The 21,872-nt window shown below is 39.2% G+C and overlaps 1 protein-coding gene across 16 annotated transcripts in view; it reads right to left on the reverse strand.

Moving 5' to 3' along the window:
* INPP4A (inositol polyphosphate-4-phosphatase type I A) overlaps positions 1 to 21,872 on the reverse strand; it is a 106,473-nt gene that overhangs the window by 43,838 nt on the left and 40,763 nt on the right. For all 16 annotated transcript variants that reach the window (XM_072336052.1, XM_072336023.1, XM_072336043.1 and 13 more), the window contains exons 3-5: positions 2,796 to 2,859; positions 1,278 to 1,494; positions 401 to 445 (exon numbers count right to left, since the gene is read on the reverse strand). In XM_072336052.1, coding sequence (XP_072192153.1) covers positions 401 to 445; positions 1,278 to 1,383 — 151 coding nt within the window. In that variant the 5' untranslated portion in view covers positions 1,384 to 1,494; positions 2,796 to 2,859. The remainder of the gene's footprint in view (positions 1 to 400; positions 446 to 1,277; positions 1,495 to 2,795; positions 2,860 to 21,872) is intronic.

Below are 21,872 nucleotides of genomic sequence, written 5' to 3' on the forward strand. Positions count from 1 at the left end.
TGTTTAAGCACCTCTGAAATTAGGTCACTGCTGAATCTCACATTATCGCGTGACAAAAAAGACCCCAGAAAAGAAGGTACTAGCAATAGTAACGCTCATTTAAAAAATAACATCAACATAGTAAAGATCTAAAATTATATATAATAGATGTCATAACTAAAGACTTTTAAAAGCATCACGAACCATTGGCTATCTATCAAAAGCTACTGTATAAGCAGCAAGAAAGCTGTACCAAACTTCTCCGTGAGAATCACAGCAAAGTTTGCATTCTCACTAAATGAAAGGCACTTCAAAACAAAAATAAATAAATAACATATAAACAAATCCAGACATAATCAACAGCCCATATAAAAGTCAGCATAATTCTAAGTAATCATAAAATAAACCACACTAAACCCACCTAAACTGAACTCTAAAATTGGCTCATCTGGATCCTGAATATTTCCTATAAACCAGAAAAATAAACACAAGGTTAGTGAAGCATTGCTTTGAACCTGTCCCAGAAGTTACAGTCACAGAGGAAAAAATTAAATCTGATGGAAAATGTTCATCTTTTTCATTTAATCATCCATGAATATTTAATACATTCATTAGCTAATCTTTGGTCCTTAAAAATGATTTTAAATACTTGAAATTATCTAATTCAACAAAATATGCTCAGACAATGACTAAAACATGCAAAACTACACAAGATTATATGGAACATGAGAATACAAAATACCAAATCTCGGTGGAAAACAAAAGGATTGCAGCCATTCAGCATCCGAGCCACTATTAGCTCCAAATTATTAAATCAGATACATCTCCTCTGTGATCAGTGAACGAGGAGAAGTTGGAAAAGACCTGCCTCGCTCACTAATCAAATGAAGTCTCCAGGGATTACAGTGCTAATTTACTCAACATAAAAAAAAAAAAAAAAATGGAGATAAATTTCTATTTCCTGAACTCTCTTGAAAATTTTATACAATGTCAAACTAGGAGGTTGCCAAGACTCTTCCTAGATAACCTTGACATTCTTTTGTTTTTTTCTCTTATCTTCCACGATAAATATAACTATACAAAATATAGTTGGTTTTTTTCCTTCCCTATTCAATTTTAGTACTCTGTCTGCTTTAAAAATGGCTATTTTAAGATCGTATTTTCAATACAAATCCTTTTTCCCATTCATTCCAGGCAAATCTAAATTTTCTAACAATGGAAACTAAGAAACCCAGTAATGTTAGAAGAAGGTAGATTCTGAAAGGGTAATAAACAATAGCTGACACGAAAGTACTTACCTGCTAGAGAAAGGCCTAGCATGTCTGAGCTGACATCAATGGTGGAGGCCCGTTGCATGGTGCGGGATTTTGCACCATGGCGGGGACTGTGTTCTCTTGCTGTCATTTTGTCATGAAGAAGCCTTTTCTTGCTGCTTGGCTTTACTGATGTTTGTTTTATGGAGTAGGAGAGTGCAGCAGGTCGTCTCCAACTGCTATTCCTCTATCATTACCCACACTAAGCAATAAAGAGAGCAAAAACATACACAAGGATTTTAGGCTACTATCAGTTACTGCTCTTTTTAACACCAGCAAACTTACAGCCATAAAACTGCCTCAAGCCACCCAAACAAAACGCTCAGGGCAGACCCAGTGCTCTATAACTCAATGTGTATAAACCATATATCTGCAGCATTTTACAGCAAACTGTTGAAGACTGTGCCACATGTAAGAAAGGCTTCTCTGTCAGAAAACGGGGACTGAGAGATCCGTTAACAGACCAGCTGCTCTTCTCCTTTGTGTAAGTTATTAAATCATCCTTAACGAAGTTTCCTGGTTTTCATAATCCCTGGAAAGCACAAGTAAATTCATCAGATGGGGCCCCTGTCTGCAGAGGTAGGATAAGGGATTAGGACAAAGGAACAATGCTTCGGCAGAACATGGAACAAAAGGGCAGGAAATGTTATTAGTGTCAGCAAACTGTCTTTTTCTAGGCCCTACAGCCACTAGAGAGGGACACTGAAAACTATAAATAAAACCTTCCAGAGTGAATTACTGGGATGATATAAAGAAAAAGCAAAAGAAGATGATTGCTGATGTGGCACACAGCAGTGCCGTGCTTGCCTCTAGAGTTCTGGGAGATTCCACAGCCTCTCTTGGTAACTTGGTTGTTCCAGCGTTTGATCACTCACAGTAAAAAAGTTTTTTGTCTTTTCTTTATCTTTCAGTGTTTAAGTGGTAAAGTAGCTAGAAAACCATTGGCATTTCCGATTTAGCACTGAACGTCCTAAGATCTGGTCAAACAAAACTTCCATCAGTTTCAAAGTTCTTCCATTCTCCTATTCTTTTTCCTTCTTTTAGCAATATGTCTTCTTTGTTTTGTTCTTTATGCAATTTGATATTTAATGGCTTGTAAGTTCATTAAACCTAAGCATCTAATGAAATGACAGCTATAAAACATGCTGGAAGAGATTCAGGCAGGATGCCACAGCCCCTTTTCCCAAATCCTATAAATACCTTATTAAGAGAATAATTGCCATGTTCTCATAGCTACTGGTCAGACAGCAGTTAGGTACAAGAGTCTCATTTTTCAGCCAGAATCTCTATAGTTGATGACATCCTTTAAAAGGCTCAACATTTAAGAAGTTAGAAGAGGAGGAAAATACTTCTTTTCCTGAGATGACTTCTATCTAAATATTATTGAGTGCAATACTTTTCCAAGCCTAAATCCTCAACTGTTCCTTTAAGTTGCATTACTGATTTATCACCTAATGATACGTTCTTAAATTACCAGCAATAGCTTATATTGACCATACTTACAAGAGGGCTCTTTTCTTCATGTGTGGATGGATTTTGCATGTCATAGCATTGATTAAGTCCACTCCTAAAGAAGAACAAAATAATCAGTATGAATAAACAATCTTTTATACAGTGTAAACCACTGTCAACAGAAAATTACCTTTAATTAAATATTCCAGTTCTGATTACTAACACATACATTAAAGTTTACTGTAAACTAAGAGCAACAATACTGGCAAATACAGAAGCTCATCATTCTCCGATGAATATGATACAGTCAGATTCTTACAGTCTTAAAGTCACAATAATAACCTGTGAGAGCAGGAACACAGAGAAATAAAAGCTATGCTGGTAAAGGACAGACTTCAGGTCAGTATTTGGTGAGTGGGTGGAACAGACGTAAGAAACATAAGTAAAAATGTTTACAGAATAGCCCAGTGCTACTAAGGAAAAGAAATGTATGTAATAGGTTGAGAATGAGATAGCACTTGTTACTACACTAACTTTGCTACTGCTAAACTTCCAAATTTCCACCATCATGAGGACAGATCATGCAAAGCAGACAAAACCAGAAATTCAAAAGACGAGGATGTAGGGCTACTTTTCCATTGAGTGAAGTTACAGTGCAAGGTAGGCTTCTATGAACAGCCAGTAATAAGCATACAGGAAAAGTGAATTACTTACAAATATCTACTGCAGGCTAACTGAAGATATGCACTTGCTAGTGGAATCATATAATTCAAGTACACTTGCATTAACAGGGTAAGTCTTTCAATGTGGCATAACACAACAAAAGAGACAAAGTAGTCTAGTCTGACATTTGGATTTCATTGCCAGCCATATCAATAACCTAAGATTGCTTAAGAGCACTTACGGAAAGTGTTTATCTCACCTAACTTAATCTGCGTAGGAGGCAGGTATTTGATCTCACCTCATTGCCCAGGTTCTATGCGTAGATGACAATGACACATATACACTTCCAGAGAATGATTCACCATTTTCCAGGGAAGATGGGATGAATCACCTCACAAAGATAGCTCTCACTCTCGTTTTAAAAAGAATTCAGATGACTTGTTTAGGTCTGATGCTGCACCTGGGTAAAATGAATCCCTCTTGCTGTTGTGCTAACCCAAGCATAGATGATTTCCAGTCAACTGTATGGACTGACAGATCCAAATAATAGGTGCTCTTGAATTACACTCACCTCAATTCTTACAACTGCACGACCATGTTCTCAGTATAAGTCAATGGAGGCAAGATTCCTTTCAAATTAAAGGTATCACAAACACAGATGACAGTTTCCTAAGATGGTACCTATGACAGATACCACCCTTTGAAGTCTGAACCAAAGGGTGATATCATTCAGTCATCACATCCAAGCAAATCCCATCTTAAACATGGCATAACGCACCTATACGTAGCCTTTGACTTTGCTCTTACTAAGCTGCAAATGGAGGATGCTGACAGCATACGTTGTTTTGCTTTGCATTCTTTGCAAGCACAGTTTTCAATTTCAGCATCAACGGAAGCGTGAAAAGCTGTTGTTGATTCTGGTACCAGAAATTTATTATTTCCAAGCCTCCCTACTGTCATATGAATTTTTACTTGGCCTCTAATTTTTGCACAAATGTACAGGACCAGAGGAAAAGATCTTCACTCAGGACACTTCTGCCCTGCTACCTTAAGTCCTGGCTTTGGTGGTGAGATGCAAATGCCACTCTGCTCAGCTGCAAGGCCCCACATCCTGTGGGCTGGATACTTGCAAACATTAGGTCTTACTGACTGTTTGTGAGGTGTCAAACATAAGTGATTATCATTTCTGGGAAGCAAAATCATCCCTTGATTTTTACAAGCACAAGCACACCAGTGGTCGGAGCACGTGCAGCGCGCTCTCTCCAACAGTTTCAGGCAAAAGAAGCACTACTCATTTGCTACAAGTTATGAACAAAAAGGCGGCAACAGAGACAACTAAGATTCACTTTGGAAATGCACTCCTAATCTGAAATGAGCTGCATTTCAGATGTAGATGCAGCCATAAGATCAATTATGTCTCACTTATTTGTCCTAAACTCCTGAGTTACAAAAACTCCAGTCATTGCTGGTGGCCAAATCCATGGGTTAACACCCACTTCCCCTCACTAGTTCCGTGACTCTGAACACCATGGTAAATATGCCACCTGGGAGGGTAAAAGAAAGCAAGTGGTGACAGCACCTACAGGCCCTTTGTTTCTCACTGAAATTACTTCCCCATCAAGAATATACTTAGCAGGTGCACTAGTCCGTCACCCCCACAAAGAAGTCCTACCTCTCAACCTGCCCTTTAAATCTAGATTCTCCTCATCAGATGATTCAATTTTTCCCTCTTCCATCGATCAGAAACTTAATCATCAAGAATAGAGAAAAAGTTTGCCCTGAACCATCTCTTGTGCCCTCCTGGTGCCCTCCTGACCAAGGATGCGACCTCAGCAAGTTACAAGGAATGCATCTGTGCAGCATGCAAATCCCTAAAGGTGACCTTTCAGTGATATTTAGATAAAAAGCCATTTTAGCAGCAGGAAGTAGCTTGCTTTCTCTTTCCTTTCCACCCTTTCACACTTACTTATGCATAAACCTAAGTCACACTCTTTATTCTTCATCCTTCTATGAAGTTTCACTATGAAGTCATGAGAAGCTTCAGCAAACTCAATCTAAAAACCTAATTTTCTCTCTAAAAAATATCTGCATACTTTTAATAGAAAAGTGTAATTTAGGCTACACCTTTCTTTTTGGAAATTATGACTATCTGTCTATATTCACAACTGAAATACAATATCATCTTAGCTTAATGAGGTAGTGTTTTAATTTCACACATGATCACAACACTTCTGTTTCTTCAGTACTCCCTTCTATGAGCACCAAATTATGCACGCCCACACGTGAAAGCAAGCACTAAGTGTAAAACACAGGTTTGCTAACTAAAAAAGAAAACGTTCAGCTCTGTTTTGCTTTGTAGAAGAGCTTTTATCATGGTGAGCACAGCACAATGCCACAGAGATGATGAGCCCTGCTACCTAGCAGTCTGAAGTCCAGCTCCCTTGGCCTCCTCTACTGTTTCTCCAGCAGAAATTGTAGCAGCTTACAGATAATCTTTTCTCTAAATTAACTTTTATGCACTTCACAAAAAACATACAGATTTGTTATGGTGAAGTTTCCCGCACGTGGGAAGACTTCTTTCCACATCACCAGGGGTTCTCACACTACCTACACACACCCACGAGAATAAGGAACAACATAGTTGCCGCTGAGGAATTTAGACTGCAAACATACTTCTGAATTTAATGGTCCTTTGGACATCTTCCTGAAGCCTCCTGATTCTAAAGCTGTCTTTCATCACAACTGTGATGCTCCGGGTGCAGAAACTGCATTGCTCTAACTGGAAGAACAAACAGCATAACCGCTTTGAGCTCTTCCTGCTGTAGGAGAGTGATGGGGGAGAAGGGAAGAACAGCAGAAAAACAAACAACAAAACCCAGCAGGTTATGACTAGAAGTGAAAGTTAACTAGATGCATCTTTATATGTGCTGAAGACTCGCTTCTGCCGTTAATTAAAGATGGAAAGCTCTCTTCTCTGACAAGATGGGTGCCAGCAAAATATCCCCCATCACACAGGCAACGAGCAACTATGGGGCAGAAAACAGAGGAATAAAAGTACTGAAGCTCCACATGCAATAAGTTTTAATCAAACTCTGCTTGCAAGAAAAAGTCTAGTGATATGTCTGAGCCACCTCGGGAATCACAAGATGAACCAGTTAGCATTGTTCTCTATGTGGGTGATCAGATCTGACGTTCTGCTCTGAAACCACTGGGTTACACTGAGCTTCAGCTGTGCAACAGGGCTGTGCTCTGGGGTCACAGACTAAATGTCAGTTTATTTTCCTGACATTGCTTTTCCTCAGTCAGACAAAAGTGCTTCACCCAAAGGTCACAGGCTCACAGGAAACCACCCAAGCACTCTTAATTTTTATGTAGTATTCCTCTGACATGCTGTGACTCCTACACTCACTGTTTGAAACATGTATATAAATTAAAAATACATAGTAGCAGCAGGGGGCAACCCAGAAATCTATGAATTTAGTCTAACACACGTGTTTTCAATTGGACATAATTGACACAGGACATGACACAGCATCATATATTTAGAAAATCTGAAATAAATTTTCACGTGGGAGCCACATTCCATAAAGGTTATTACAGGATTGATGCAGCATAGCAAAACTGGAAACTGATGTGACTAACACAAATGTGTTGATGCACAATTCTCCATCAACATTTGTTCTGTACTTTAAACTGTGGTTTGTGCATGAATTTCTGATACACCTTTTTTTTCTTATACTGTGCATGCCTAGACAGTAACTAATGGCAACAATTTTGTATGCCTTTTCTAATGAAATAATTCTTGTTTGCTTCCAGATATCTATTTCCTTTGTGCTGCTTTCATTTATTTTTCCTGAAGAATGAAATGATTTGTTTGTTTACCCCAACCTTCCCCAATCAGTGTGGGAGAGGACAAGATGCTGACTGCAAGGCTCTTCCCCGGGTTTGTTTCTGCAGTCATATAAACAGCTCCTTCTTCCAAGTGGTGCGATGATGGCAGCTTGAACACATAACCATCCAGCTCCACATGCTCCAACAATAGGCTGTACTTCCCACCACAGTTCTCACTTCAATGCCTCGCTGGGACAGCTGTCACAGTGATAGGAATTCTTTTTCACTACGCTGTGGGTTAGCAGTGAGATGAACCTCTAAGACATAATAGAGGAAGGGGTGTGTGTGCAACGGCTGCTTTGGTGTCCTGCCAGTTTTTTGTCATACTTTCCTTGACAATCTATTCAGACAGCATGCAGAGACCTCTAATTTGCTGGCACTAACAGAGAGTTCAAATCCATCCAGAAAATCCTGTCCAGATTCCTAGGAGTTGGGCCAAAGACCCCCAAAATTTGGTTTGCTTTCTCATCTAAATTGTGAGGAGAAGCCACAGAGAAGGCAGTCAGCATGTCTGCCTCAGTTTCTGCTTGAGGAGCTGAGGAAAGCTACGCAGAGGTGAAATCCAAGCACAGCATGGGCCTGCTGTGGGATTAACATGAAACATGAACAATATGAAAAAAACTGCAGCAGTTCTCCCAGTCATTTTCCTTTCCATGACAAAAACAAAAACAACAACACACAAGAGAAGCAAACCAGAAGTGAAAATACAACAGACCCTATTGTACTCCTCTGACTCCTGGCTGAGCTACATACTTTCAGGCCTCCAGAAGGGAATCAGAAACTCCTGGTATATCCTGCTTCTGTCTGGGAAGGGGACTACAGCAAACAAAGGAACTCTGAAAGAAACTGCAGGATCCTCCACCAGCCAGATCAAGGCAAATGTAAGCTCAGGAGATGGCAGCCAACATGAAGGACAGCTCTGAAGGATGGTGAAAAGCTGAGCTGTTTGTTTCTCAGCAACTTGTAGGACTTGGGATTACATGGAGAAAAACAGCTCCATGAACCTATTTCTAAGCTGGCCTTGAGCAAGATACAGCTGTTACACATTCAAAACTGATCCAGGAGCATAGGCACAGGGGAATGAGCATGAGAAGGCTCAGGGACATCTAAAGGGACAGTGCTCTCCTCCATCTACAGGGCCCAATACAGCAGGTGTGCTCTGGGTCAGACGATGCAGATGTATGACCCTATTCCTCCCCACACACATCCCCCTATCCTTCATTGCATCATTATACCAGCTGCATTCTCATCAAGAGTAATGAGAAGAGGAAGAGCAAAAGGAAGTGGCAGGGTTGGAGGTACAGTAATTTGTCCACTCTTTTCTGCTATGTAGGCACAAAACAGCTGCAGACATCTCTCTTTCACGAAAGGAAGTTTCATTTTCCATCAAAGCCAGAAGCAACTTTTCAGAGGTCATAGAATGTCAGCACCTGTCTGCTTCGGGTCACGGGCAAGGGCACCAACCAATGATTTTCAGAAAACCCCACCAGGTTAAAACTGAAATTTCCAAGAAACAAATACTTCTGTACTTCAACAACAATAGTTTCATTTCAGTAATCATGTTGGTAGGAGTTGTCAGCAGTAAAAAGAAGCACTAATAGTTAGCAATGTAAGAAAAAGGTAACAGGAAGACGTAAGCAAGGCCCAGTGAAATCGTTCATAGAAATCAGGAACATATTTAAATTTGCTGATCAGCTTATTTGCTTATATATTTTTAACGCAGAAGTAGCTGCATACCAATGTGGAGAGAAGGTATGTTCTTCCACATTTGCAAAAACCGAAGTCTATGTCAAACATGAGCTCACCTGTTGCCACCAGGACCCAACCATAGTTCACTAAATGGATTCTTAACTTCTAGCAGAGCTACTGAAAAACAACCCTGTGGAAAAGACGTATACTGACAGACATAAGCCATTTTTAAAACATACTGGAAAAATATTTGGAATATACCAAAACCTGCCATATTTGACTGATGAACTAAAGAGGCCTAAATGAGTAACATGAACTAGACTAAAGCATGTGTCCTTGAACCAGCCTTATAAAATTCAGATCAAATATCTTTGAAATATTTCTATGGATTTGATTATAAATAACTTTCCAATGTAAGATCAGCAGCTTTCCACTAGAATACCAGACTTCAGCTATTGTCCTCCCAGTTGTGAAAATTTCTAGGACGCTTTCTGGCTTTGAACATCAGCCTTCCTGAAATAATATACTCTCCGTTGAGGCATGATGAGCTGTTATAGAAAATAAATATCTTACAGTAGACATTATGTTGCTACTTCTAAGAGAGAAAAGACAAAGTTTGAAAAGACTATCACTACTATTCCAATTGTTTTACTGTGTAAAATCAGCAAACATCTGAAAGCCTGTGAACTAATAAAACTAACTTACAAATAAATTTAATTGCTTAGAAGATGCATATCTACTCGTTCCAATGCAGTACAGAGTAAAGCAGGCTGTTCAACAAGAGAGGATAGCAAATACTTGTGTAGCTGCAGCATGTGCTGTGTAACACCTTTTTCTGCTCTGTTGTAATGGCATTCTTCTCTTTCCCTCCCATCCACTGACAGACCAAACATAATAAACATTTCAGATCAAAACGTGGAGAAAAAAATAGGCCTCCTACACTCTGTAGCCATGGATTTCACATTTCTGGTGCACGGGGTCTTCAAAAACGATTCTCAAATAACTGTAACCTCCACTGACTGGTATGTTTTCAGCAGCTGCTAATGAACATTTTCTAGAACTGATGTGATATAAAGGGCAGTAAACTGAAGTTTACTTTAAAAAAGAAATAATGACTGCAGCAGGGATGCTAGCAACAGCCACATAAAGACACAAATTATACGTGGGGACAAAGGGCAAATATTCTTGCAGCATTCAGTACTTGAAAATAGGAGCTTAAATGTCATCGTTTTGTCAATTCTCCGAGCATTAACATGCCTTACAAAACTGACATGTTACTACAGGCCAAGTTGATCAGAATCTTACTTTTTCTGGGACAAGCTTCTCACAAATTCAGAAAAGCCTGGGAATGTAAAGGATGCATTCCAAATTGTTTACTTCTCTTTAAGTTAACAAATAAGTCACTCTCATGACTATTTTTTTATGCTGAAAGCTAGAAACAGTGATGCCAGCTTCTCCCGCTCACTGCAGGTGACTCAGAATTACTGTCTTCCTCTCCCCACACCTTCTCAGAAATTCATAAGCATGTTGCCAAGCTCAGCAGTCAACTCTCTAAGGCAAGGGAGCAGGGATGATGCTTCTGCCCACAGTTCCCTGCCTTGCTCTTCTGACACAGATGAGCACTGGTATCTGTATTTCAGCTACACTAGCTCATGGTCCTCCATCTAATGAAAACTGCTTTCAGCAACAGGTTACGAGACTGGAGAGGCAATGCCCTCTGGCTAAAGAGCAGGACCAAAAGATGAGTACAAAGACTGGCTGGGAGCAAAAGGTTAATTAAACCCACAGTCCCCTCTGAGACTAGGAAGTGAAAAAGACTGAGAAAAACAATATAATGAGCAGGTTCATTTTCCCGGACTCAGGAGACAAGAAATGTAGGAGTGCTCTGATTACACCTTGACCTCCACACTGCACACTCACCAGTAACAAGACATCTTCTGCAACATCACAGCTCATCCCTGGCACTTACAGTGCTGTCATCTTGCAGTCCAATGACAGCGCACTTCCAGCTCTAGCAAGTATCTATTATCTTTGTGAGGGGCTGCAAGGTCTAAGGATGTGGACTTCTAAGGCTTGCTTTGTCTGAACTGTTCTTGACTCACCTGCAACTTTAAGTTGGCACAGCTCTCACAACACTTTCACTAATTGCCCAGATGTCTGTAATTGACTGCTTTTACTTCTGTTTATCTTTGCATGGTACCATCATGATTTTACAACTCTGAAACTATGATGCTGTGTAGAAAAGTACAGGTCTGGTACGATAACAGATGTCTTGAGAAGTACAGGCAGGGTGGGCACTAAAGAAGGAAAAAGAGGTAGGCACAGTGTCTGTTCAACCATTTTAACTCTATTAAGCATTTATATGAATATTATCTGAAAAAATAACGATTCCTGGATTAGAAGATTTTGTTTATATCAACAAGAAGAGCTTTTTGGCTTTAGATATAAGTGCACTTAATCTTTGCCCGTATAAAGGATTTGGGTATAAAGAGCTGACACAGAATTTAATGCCATTCTTCACACTTTACCTGCACCAACAGATGCTGTTGACTTCTTGTATTTTTGTAGAGAAATCTTTTATTTTTGGAGATAAATTTTTGGAGCGCTAATTTTACTGAGTTTCCAGCTTTTTAAGTTACGCAGATCTTATCTCTGCGGCTTCAATTAGAGAGTCCTTAAGGACTAACTATGAAAAAAAATGAGAGCTAGACATAACACTGTCAGGACAGTTTGTGATTGCTGGGATAACAGCTATGCTCCAGACACAATCCACTTGCTGCCACTGAAAACACAAAATGATTGCCCACTCACAGTGATACCACTATGAATTCTAATGCATCACATCATAAAACTGCAACTTTTTAATTGGGTTACTGTTTGACTTAAAATAAAAATTGGGTAATGATTGGCTGTTGTAAACAGTCAAAAATTCTCTGTCTAAATAAAAGGTTAACTTTTGTGAGAAGTGAAATCAGCTTGTAGTAATACAAAGTGAAATGGGACATCATTAAATTCTTCTATCAATAGTTCTCAATCATTTCTGATTTGAAAACTTCTTGAAAATCATAGAATTTATCAGGTTGGAAATGATCAAGATATCAAAGTCCAATAGCAACCTAACCATACTACCCCAACTCTAACAATCCTCCACTAAATCATGTCCCTGAACACCACTTCCAAACAGTTTTTAAACACATCCAGGGATGGTGACTCAACCACCTTCCTGGGGAGCCTATTCCAGTGCATAACAACCCTTTCTGTAAAGAAGCTTTTCCTGATATCCAACCTAAACATACCCTGGCAAAACTTGAGGCCATTCCCCCTCCTCCTGTCACCAGCAAGAAAAGAGCAACCCCGCTCTCACTGTAAGCACTCTTCAGGTACTAGAAGAGAGCAATAAGGTCTCCCCTCAGCCTCCTCTCCCCCAGACTAAACAGCCCCAGTTCCTTCAGTTGTTTCACCTCTCATTGTGCCAAAGCACATCTACACAGTGAGCAGGAAGGCTGAAAGCTGGCCAGGTTTTTTGGAGGTCAGTTTTAGAGCAGATCATTTCTCTCATTTAGTTTACCACTGGATCAACACTGCCTGGGTGACCAAATGCTTGGCAAGAGAGGATCTGAGTGAAAGAGAAGAGGAATGAAGAGGTGAAACGATAAGACGGGTTTCTTAACCCTCCTTTGGATACTCTACAATAGTTTAACATCTTTCTTATATTTTTCATTTAAATACAAATTATGAAACAGAAAACAAATGAATCAAGTCATAAAAATGATTGTAGTAAAGCTTTTAAAAATGAAGTTATTAACATACTGTTATTAAATATGTGAAAATACAGTAAAGCATAGAAAATGTATTCACATCATCCAATACGGTCACTTTTATAGATCCATTGATCTTGTGAATAAACAGAAATGGAGGAGGAGAAAAAAAAAAGCGTTCTGATGGTTTTGTTTGGAAAATTTTCCAGTCAAACAGTTCTTCAGTATCAGCTGATATAAAGCTACTGACTGTAAGTTTACTTTCCTTAATCACTTTTCATGAACTTATTTGCACAGTTGACTGACAGTGTAAAACCACCTCCTTACACATTGTAAGAACCAGATGACTATGATTTCCAAGACTGTAATTTTTTCATCTTACGTTGTTTCCATACGCTCAGAACTACACAAATTATTCAGTTAACATGCTGAATTTTTCCATGTTTGTTCTCAATTTAGAAGTAAATTTATATTTGGAAAGTGTGAGCAAAACCTTTGTGGGCATTTTCCAGTTCTGAAAAGGGAAAGTCTAATAATAACTGCTTAATTCAATTAAGAAAAAAACAAAATGTCATCTTTTCAAGCAAAGAAAATACAAAGTGCAACTAAAATCCCACATGATAAATAGTTCTTAGTGAGGTATGAAAACAATAATAATAGTTTACTAACAACAATGAAAGCAGGTTAAAAAACAAAGCAGAGTCTGGCATCACCTGTGATGAGTGAAGCCAGGCACCTCTGGCTGAAACACTACCACTTCACCTGAGCCCAGCAGGTCTTTTAATACTGAATCGATAACAGTATCAAATTCCTGTGGAAATTCAGGCTACTATGGATGATGCAGAAACATCAATATCAGCATGCATTTAACAAATTTGAGCACTCATTAAGTCTTGCATCCTGAAAAGCCCACAAGAGTTTAAGGACGACTTAAGCTACAGAATCACACTACTGCCTTATAAGTGAAATGATCAGAGTGCTTTATGACCTTCGGTATGGAACCTCCCTCCATTCACAGTAAAGCCACCAAAATGTTGCTCTTCGTGCTTCTGTTGAACTATAAATTTTTTAAATGACCTAAAGCCCAGCTGTGTAGCTAATTAAAATGACTGATACTGTGAACCCCAAACTTATAAATGAAGCAGTGCTTTTAAAGACCTAGAAGGGATGAGAAAGTACAAAAGTCTGACTGCATTGTTAAGTTGATCTGAACATTAAGATATCTACTAACATTTCAGTTTTTAAACTAGTACCACCACTACACAAATGGACAGCTCTGCTTGCAGTTAACCAAATGTAACAGGAAACAGAATGAAACTCCGTCTGCCTTTTCTACCTGGGAGTGGGCAGTGGTTCTGCCAAGATAACGTATGTAAAGCATATTCTATTTTCCTTCGCAGTGACACCCACAAGTCACTCTTGCGTAAGCAACACAAGTTTGCTCAGATTTAGCTAAGTGGATTTTCCCAATCTAACCTGTCATATAAGAAAAGAATTTTTTATTCAGCCAAGATAACAAATCAGACTGCAGGAGTCAAAAGTTTACAATCTACTATGACTTTCTTCCCAGTCCTGGGCAAGATGACTGTGTGCTAAATGTCGCGTCTGTTTTTCAGGCACCTTCACAACAACAAACGGTTTGGCTCCCACGCTGAGATTTTCCTTTTTGATCACTAACATGGAAAACAACCTCAGAACAGAAGATAGCATGCCTTTTGTGTGAAATGATTTCAGAGCTGAAACATTAAGTTACAATATGTCGATATTGTCTCTACTTACAGATGCAGCTGGGCATAGACTATTCTGTGACGCTTCTATTTAGTAGACTTATTTTGTCTAATCTAATAAAAGATGTCTTGTTATGGTTGCCAAGTACTTACTGGTACTTACTGGTGCTTCTGGGGAAGGAGAAAAGCAGTTTTTAAACAAGACCAACTAGAGAAGCTGCAAGCTGCTTTAAGATTGTAAAGACTTGAAGAAAAGTCATCAAAAATGTTTTGTCTGTGTTGTCTCTTCCCTTTACAACAAGATATCCAGGCTGTCAATTGCAGGTAATCTGGAGTACCACCATGCACATTTCTCCAAAAAGCATAAAAAATACCAACAAACTTTCACGGTAAAACACAGTCTCATGTGCTCACTCAATCTTTAGCTCTGGGTGGCTGTTTTGCCCATCAGGTTCCATAACCACTGCTCCCAATGGTGTCTTCTTGAAAAATCAGTCCTCCAGAAGTGTTGCTTTCCATTTCTCCCCCCTTTGACACCAAATACTATCTAAAAGCCTTTCTTCTTCTACTTTCCTTCTAAAAGAAATAAAAGATGGCATGGCAATGTTATTTGACTTTAGGACAACTCACCGAGACAAATGGGTTAACACATATAACCCATTGTTTGTCTCAGGACAAATGCACCAACAGGCACCATGCAAAACAAAGCTTTGTCATACTTACGAATCCAAAAGAGAAAAGGCTTTTCTTCCCATTATAGCATATGGGTTTCGAAGTTGATTCATAGAGAAAATCCAAAGAAACAAATAAACTCTAAAACATTAAAAGTTTGCAATCCAGAGATGAAATGCTACCTCTCATCTGAAATATTTATGAAAGATATTGCTTTAGAATTCCTCCTTGACAGTCATTTTCAGATTACTGTTATTTCACCCTTGAATTAGCAAAGAACTCGTTTGTTTGAGATATATATATATATATTGCATTATTTCCTACCCCTAAGCTCTAAATTCTCTTTTCCTTAGTTCTTATTTCTATAGCCTATAAAATATGAAATGGTAACAAACAAAAGAATTGGTAATGTTTTTTCGCTAGCAATGAAAATATCAAAATCACTCATAATGCTGACCACTGCAATTCTTTGCCATGCTTAAACCACCATATACAGGGATGCGAAAACACTCACATCTTCTGCTAAAATACTCAAAAACATCCAAGAAATTACAATCGGATACAAACTAAACTACTTACACAGGTACATTATCAGAAAGTACTCTTCTCCCAGTGGGTAACTGTTGCCGTGACTCGGATACCCCCAATTTCCCAGCTTCTTGCGAAACCTCTGCCAGAGCCAAAAGACCACCGTGACTCATCAAGAAACATGGCAAAATGGCGTTTATTAGGAGTAATCAATACCTTATATACCTTACTACTTCGTCTACGCCCCCTAGGGCACGTTTGAAATGCGCGCCAATGTGATTCACAGGGCTTGAGACGGAAGAGGCTGGATTACTATCACCGTCACATCCCGAAAAAGCCCCGCTACCGCCTATATGCTTGTACTACAAGGTTCAGCCTCGTTAGCATCTACAACAGGTAACATTACATAAAAAATTGGCCGGTGCTGCAGAATATGGTACCAGGCCTAAATGAATCTAAATGAAAGTCTGACTGCTTACTATCTTCTCTGCATTCTTCTTATTATAAAGAGATTATTACCATGATACCATGGTCATTATCATGGTCTCTTCTCACTGGTGATAGATGACAGGATGAGGGAAATGGCCTCAAGTTGTGCCAGAGTAAGTTTAGGTTGGATATCAGGACAAACTTCTTTACAGAAAGAATTGTTACGTACTAGAATAGGCTCCCCAGGGAGGTGGTTGAGTCACCATCGCTGGATGTATTTAAATACCGTTTGGATGTGGTGCTCAGGGACATGGTTTAGTGGAAGGTTATTACACTTGGGGTAGTATGGTTAGGCTGCTGTTGGACTTCATGACCTTGAAGGTCCTTTCCAACCTGAGTAATTCTATGATTCTACGATATCTGAATCATTAACTTGCCACAATTTCAACTTTGTTTTTACCACTCTTCTTTCCTAAAAGATGTTATTTTATTTTATTTCTGTAAGGAAAGACTTCCACACCCTGAAGTGGAATGCTCTTTTTTCCTGGATGAAGCTCCCAAGTGAAGCAGTGGAAACCCCATTATAAGAGGTGTTTACAGGACAATCTACCAAACCTGTAGATTTACACAGCTGAACTTTACACAAACAGCTCCCTCTCCCTCTGTATCTCTACGCTGAATGTTTGAAAATACTTAGCAGCTTGTCATGGTTTTGCAATTTTGTAGTTTTGCTCTCAGTATTCCACATCATAACATCATGTTAAGCATAGATAATTTTGACAAATCTGCTGCTCGCAAAAGACGACTGAATGTCCCAGGGAACACCACAGTCAGTCATATGACCAGGACTATATAATCTCACTTCAGTGCTGGACTCACGCTCTTGGATCCTGCCAGCCATGGGGGAGTGTGTGGGAGCATTACAGCCGTTTCGCCTAGAGTTACAGTAGGCCTCTCGGTTTCAGGACTCACTCTCTCTTATTTTACTTGATTCGTTAGCCTTAATTCCAATTATATTGTATTATATTGTGTTATTCTGTATTCCGATATAGTATTTAGTAAAATAGTGTGCCTCCTTAGATCGTTGCCGCTGTATTTATTTTCTCTTTCCCTGTTTTCTTTTCCTTTTGGGATAGCGGCCCTGCAGGCCGTCTATACCCCTGTCATGGGTGCCGGTAGATTTTAGGGTAACCTATGACACAGCTGCCTGGGACAGCTCCATAAATCCTTACCAAAATCACAGCACATCTGACTAAAGGAAAGTTCAGCCACCAAAGTGAACATGTACAATCACAGTGAAAACGCTTCCTCGCAGAAACTTGAGATCAGACTTCAAATGTTCCACTCAACATAGCTTGGTGGTAACAGCTGAGTAGTGCTTTTTGATTCTTTGTCTTTGTTTGCTCATGTCAAAATGGGCAAAAAAAAAGTCAACACGGAAGTACAAATTCAGACAATGCACTTCTAAAATTCTTTCAGTTCACAGGGGCTCTGCTTAATTATATGAGCATATTTCAGTTTTTATTCATGGTTAAGAGTCTGTGTGAACAGGCCATCTGGACAGTGTTTACTGTGACTAAACACCCCATGAAAAGGTTAAGCACGGTGCATACTCTGTGGATGGGATACATCTCACTGAACTGTACCAACGTTAAGCAAAACAGACAGCCAGTTAAAACTGCATAGAGGAACACAAACCTTCAGAAGGGACTTCTTTTCTGATTTTTAAATATCTACCATTACAGAGTATGAAATGGGATTAAACTGGTCTTCCAACATCTCTTGTTTAATAGTGATCTACAGAAGTTTTTTGGCTGACCTGGGAAGTATTCCAAACCTGACAAGACTTCTGTTTTTATCTGTTTCTGTCAGCCAACCTCCCCATCTCACACCAAATAAAAACATCACTACAACAAGAAACAAAACCTACAAACAACCTAATTGTGATGGGAAAGAAAGGTTTACTGCAAATTCCTCTCTCTCACTCTTCAACAGGAATGTGAGAAGCCCATTTCCTGAAACTTAAAAGCAGATCTTTCTCATGATCATATAATGATTATATGATAATATTTTCCTCCTCCAGAAACATTCAAGTGATGCTCTTCCTATTTATCTGGAAATCCTATAAGTGACAGCCATGCAAGTCTGAGATGGTCCAAGTGTCAGCACTCAGGGAAAGGCTAGGAGAGATCTTCAAATTAGAACTGGAACGTTTAATAGCCAGCAAAACACGTCTCAGAGCTAAATTAAACCCAGAATAGAGAAAAAAAGGTCACACCCAAAGTGGGACATAGATTCTAAATCTAAGGGAGTTGGGCTCAACTCTAATAAAACAGGAACTCTGAAAAAGAACTCCCATTTTCAGGCTTGTCTTCTTAGACCTCTCTCTTTGCTTTCTACACTCTTGGATCACCATTCCAAGCTCTGTGTTTCCAGCAGAACACCCCCCTTCTAAACTATTAACAATGCAGTCCATAAACTGCTTTTTCTTTACTGTGGCAATTCTCCAAGTAAGGACTGTGAGATCATCACACAATTGTTTCTTCCACGGAACAATAACTGCTCAGTACCAGTATGTAATAATTAATTAGGAAACAGAAAAAATATGAGGAGTTGCACTATTCTCTCCTGACATTCTTCTAGGCACTTAAAAGCCACAAAAACACAAGCTAAGCACTTATTAATAAACAAGTAACTGGAGAACTAAACACAGTGTTGCCAGAAGTACATTTAAAAGGCTTCTTGCTGTGGCACTTCTCTCCCGCAATCTTATAGATAATCCTGCTTAAGAATGACTGGATCGATGTCCTAATTGCTGATCAATCCATGCCGAATAGCTCAGTATTTGCAACAGCAGAAAGTACACCACTCAGCCCTTACTCAAAGAATTCAGCTCCGTTTTGAACCCGGTGCTGAGACAAACTAGTATCTAAGCAACAAGCAATTATCCACCAGCAGACAGTCGTAAATTTAAGAATTTGTCAGACTAAGGAGGTATCTGGGGCAGCAGCTGTCACTGACTTTAAGTACTGCACCCATCATTTGTCACTACAGACACATCAGTTCAACCACAATTTTTACTTCAGAGCAAGTTCTTCTACTGGTCATGACTGCCCAACAATCTACCTTTGTATGCATCTTTACCACAGGCTAAACTTGCATACCTTTGTCCAGCTCTACAGGTTTTCTTGATGTCCACTTATCACACAGGCTTCCCCGTGCACAACAGGTAAACTGCCAGGGCAACACAGAGAGCAGTAAGTCTCTATATATTAATGATCAAAAGCACAAGCTACCAAACAGCCTAAATCCAAAGAAGCCAAGTAAAAAATTGTCTTTCATAAATCTTCAAGCTCCTCCTTAAATACAAATCAAGAATTCTCCAACTGACTACTGTATGATATTATGGGATTATCAACACACATATCTGCACTGGTTAAATATCCAAATGCAGTTCACATTTCCTCTAAAGCATGTATTTGGACACTTCTGTTTCTGCATTACTGACTTTCTACAATTCAGTGCTGTTACACAGAACGTCACCTGTCCTCCGGTGGACTACAGACATCTTGCTTGTTATCACCTAGCTGATGTTAGTCACAATCCCAAGCTCCTCATTATTCCAGCTACACAGCTGGAGCAATTAAAATTCACATTTTCCTATCCTTCCTGACATTTCCAACACAGCTGTTTCAGACTCCTCTTGTATCATCATTCTTTTGATCAACCCTGTAGCCCTCCTCCACATCCATTACATAATGAGCTCAAGTTTTTGGACTGCAGTAAGTGTCCCAGCCCAGATGCACCCAGCTGAGGTGCTCTCCTCTCAACTGAATATACCTCTCCTGACACTTCCCTGGATCCTCTCCATCATTTTCACATTGGTGTCACGCTGACAGCCCAGATGTAAACCCTAACCCATTTACCCTCACGCAGACCTTTCTCCTTCAAAGTCCTCAGCTGCTGAACTTCCTGTTCATAGGAAAATGTCTTGCATTACTTTCTAGGCTGAAGCTGTAGCACCATCCGATTTCAGGCATTCAGCACAAATGCCAGAGTCAGGTGCCTGTTAACAGTCAAGAGAGAAAAACTGGAGTGCCTAATTAAAAATCTGTCTCTTTCCACTGATTATATAAGAGCTTAGATTGCTAATTTTGACACCAAGGTTACACTCAGTAAAGTGAATTCCTGTCAGTGTACGGCCTGACACTTTGCTGTGTTGCTTTCCATCCCTTTAGTACTACGAATTGTCAAACTAATTCTTCCTGTACGATCATTTCAACTAAAGTAGTGTAATGGAAATAAATGTCCTCCTCCCATCCACAGGTTTCAACAGCCTGCTTTCAATATATAGCATCGTAACAACATCAATTAAGAAAGAAAAAAGAAAAGTTTTGAGAAAACTATGTCAACTAACTTCATTTTATAACTAATTCATTTTACACAACCACCTCCAGTTGCCTCCCCTTTTCTTTGAGCCGCATCTTTACTCGAGTTCACAACTTTTACACTCAACTTCTCCTCCTCCACCTTAAGCAATTATTTCAAAACTGCACCATACCAAATATCTCAGTAGAATCCATTGAGACCAGATCTAGCACAGTTTTCTTTTTCAAGAAAATCTATCTTCTTAATAAAAAAGGTATTAGGTCAGTCTGACATGACCTATCTCAGGAAATTAGATTGTGTTTCATCGTCTTTCTATTCACTTTCCATGTCTTTAATTATTAATTACTTCAATTCTTCTCTAAGTTTATTAAGGTCAAGTTAAGAACTCTGAAGTTGCCTAGATCATGCTTTCAGTTTCCTTACAGCTATATATTATATTCAGTACTATAAAGTTATAAAAGTTCTTAAAAAAAAATCTTAGTAGCTGAGCTATATTTTAATTACCCATTAAACAGGTTCCTTTAAGAAATCCCTGACTACATGGCATCTTTGCAAGTCACTGTGACAGCCAGAAAGTCTGAATGCTTTCAAAACAGACAAGATTCAAAAACATCTGCTTCTGCTGAGATTAGAAAGAGTTATGTAAAGTTATAAGAGAAATATCCAAGACTTTTTGAAATCTCTTGAGACCCCAAGTGAGAAGAAGGAAAGCAAAATATAGCTACAGCCCTTATCTGACTTGCTATGCAAAAACCCAGTGCAAATCTGTGCTATCCAAGCCACTTTATAGGATGAAAAGTACCAAAAACTTCAACCACTCAGGGCAATTTCTTACATTCGCAAACTGTTAAATGCATTCATGTAGACTTCTTGATTCACCGGGTGTCTCAAGCACCTTAGATCTGGATACATTGTAATCTAAACACTGTAATAACTTTATAATTAAAGTGCAAACAAAGGGATAAAATGAGTACGTTATTGAACTGAATGTAAACTGGGAAAGAATAATGTTCCAAACATTTTTATTGCCTGGATATAATGGTAGCATTTAATTCCAGATGGCCTCTAATTTATTTCATGCTTGCAAAGAACATGTTCTAGGTTAAATACTCGTAAAAAGACACAGAAGTTCCCCTAATAAAGAAACAAAGTAACAACCCACAGATTATGGTATTCTTCAGATACTTAAAATACTTGAAATTAAGCTGCTTCTCCCAAAGTCTCTGCCCTCTGCAGATGTTCTCATTAGCTATGTATCTTCTTGTCCTCTAACCCTTTTTTTCATCTTTCTCCCTGCTTTCAGGCTCTACTCAATCTGATTATGCCTTCATCTAGTGCATTATTCAGGCCCAGGCCTTTGTCCCTGCCTGCACTGCTAGTCA

This window comes from Excalfactoria chinensis, chromosome 1 (assembly GCF_039878825.1).
Source record: "Excalfactoria chinensis isolate bCotChi1 chromosome 1, bCotChi1.hap2, whole genome shotgun sequence".
Taxonomy (NCBI): domain Eukaryota; kingdom Metazoa; phylum Chordata; class Aves; order Galliformes; family Phasianidae; genus Excalfactoria; species Excalfactoria chinensis.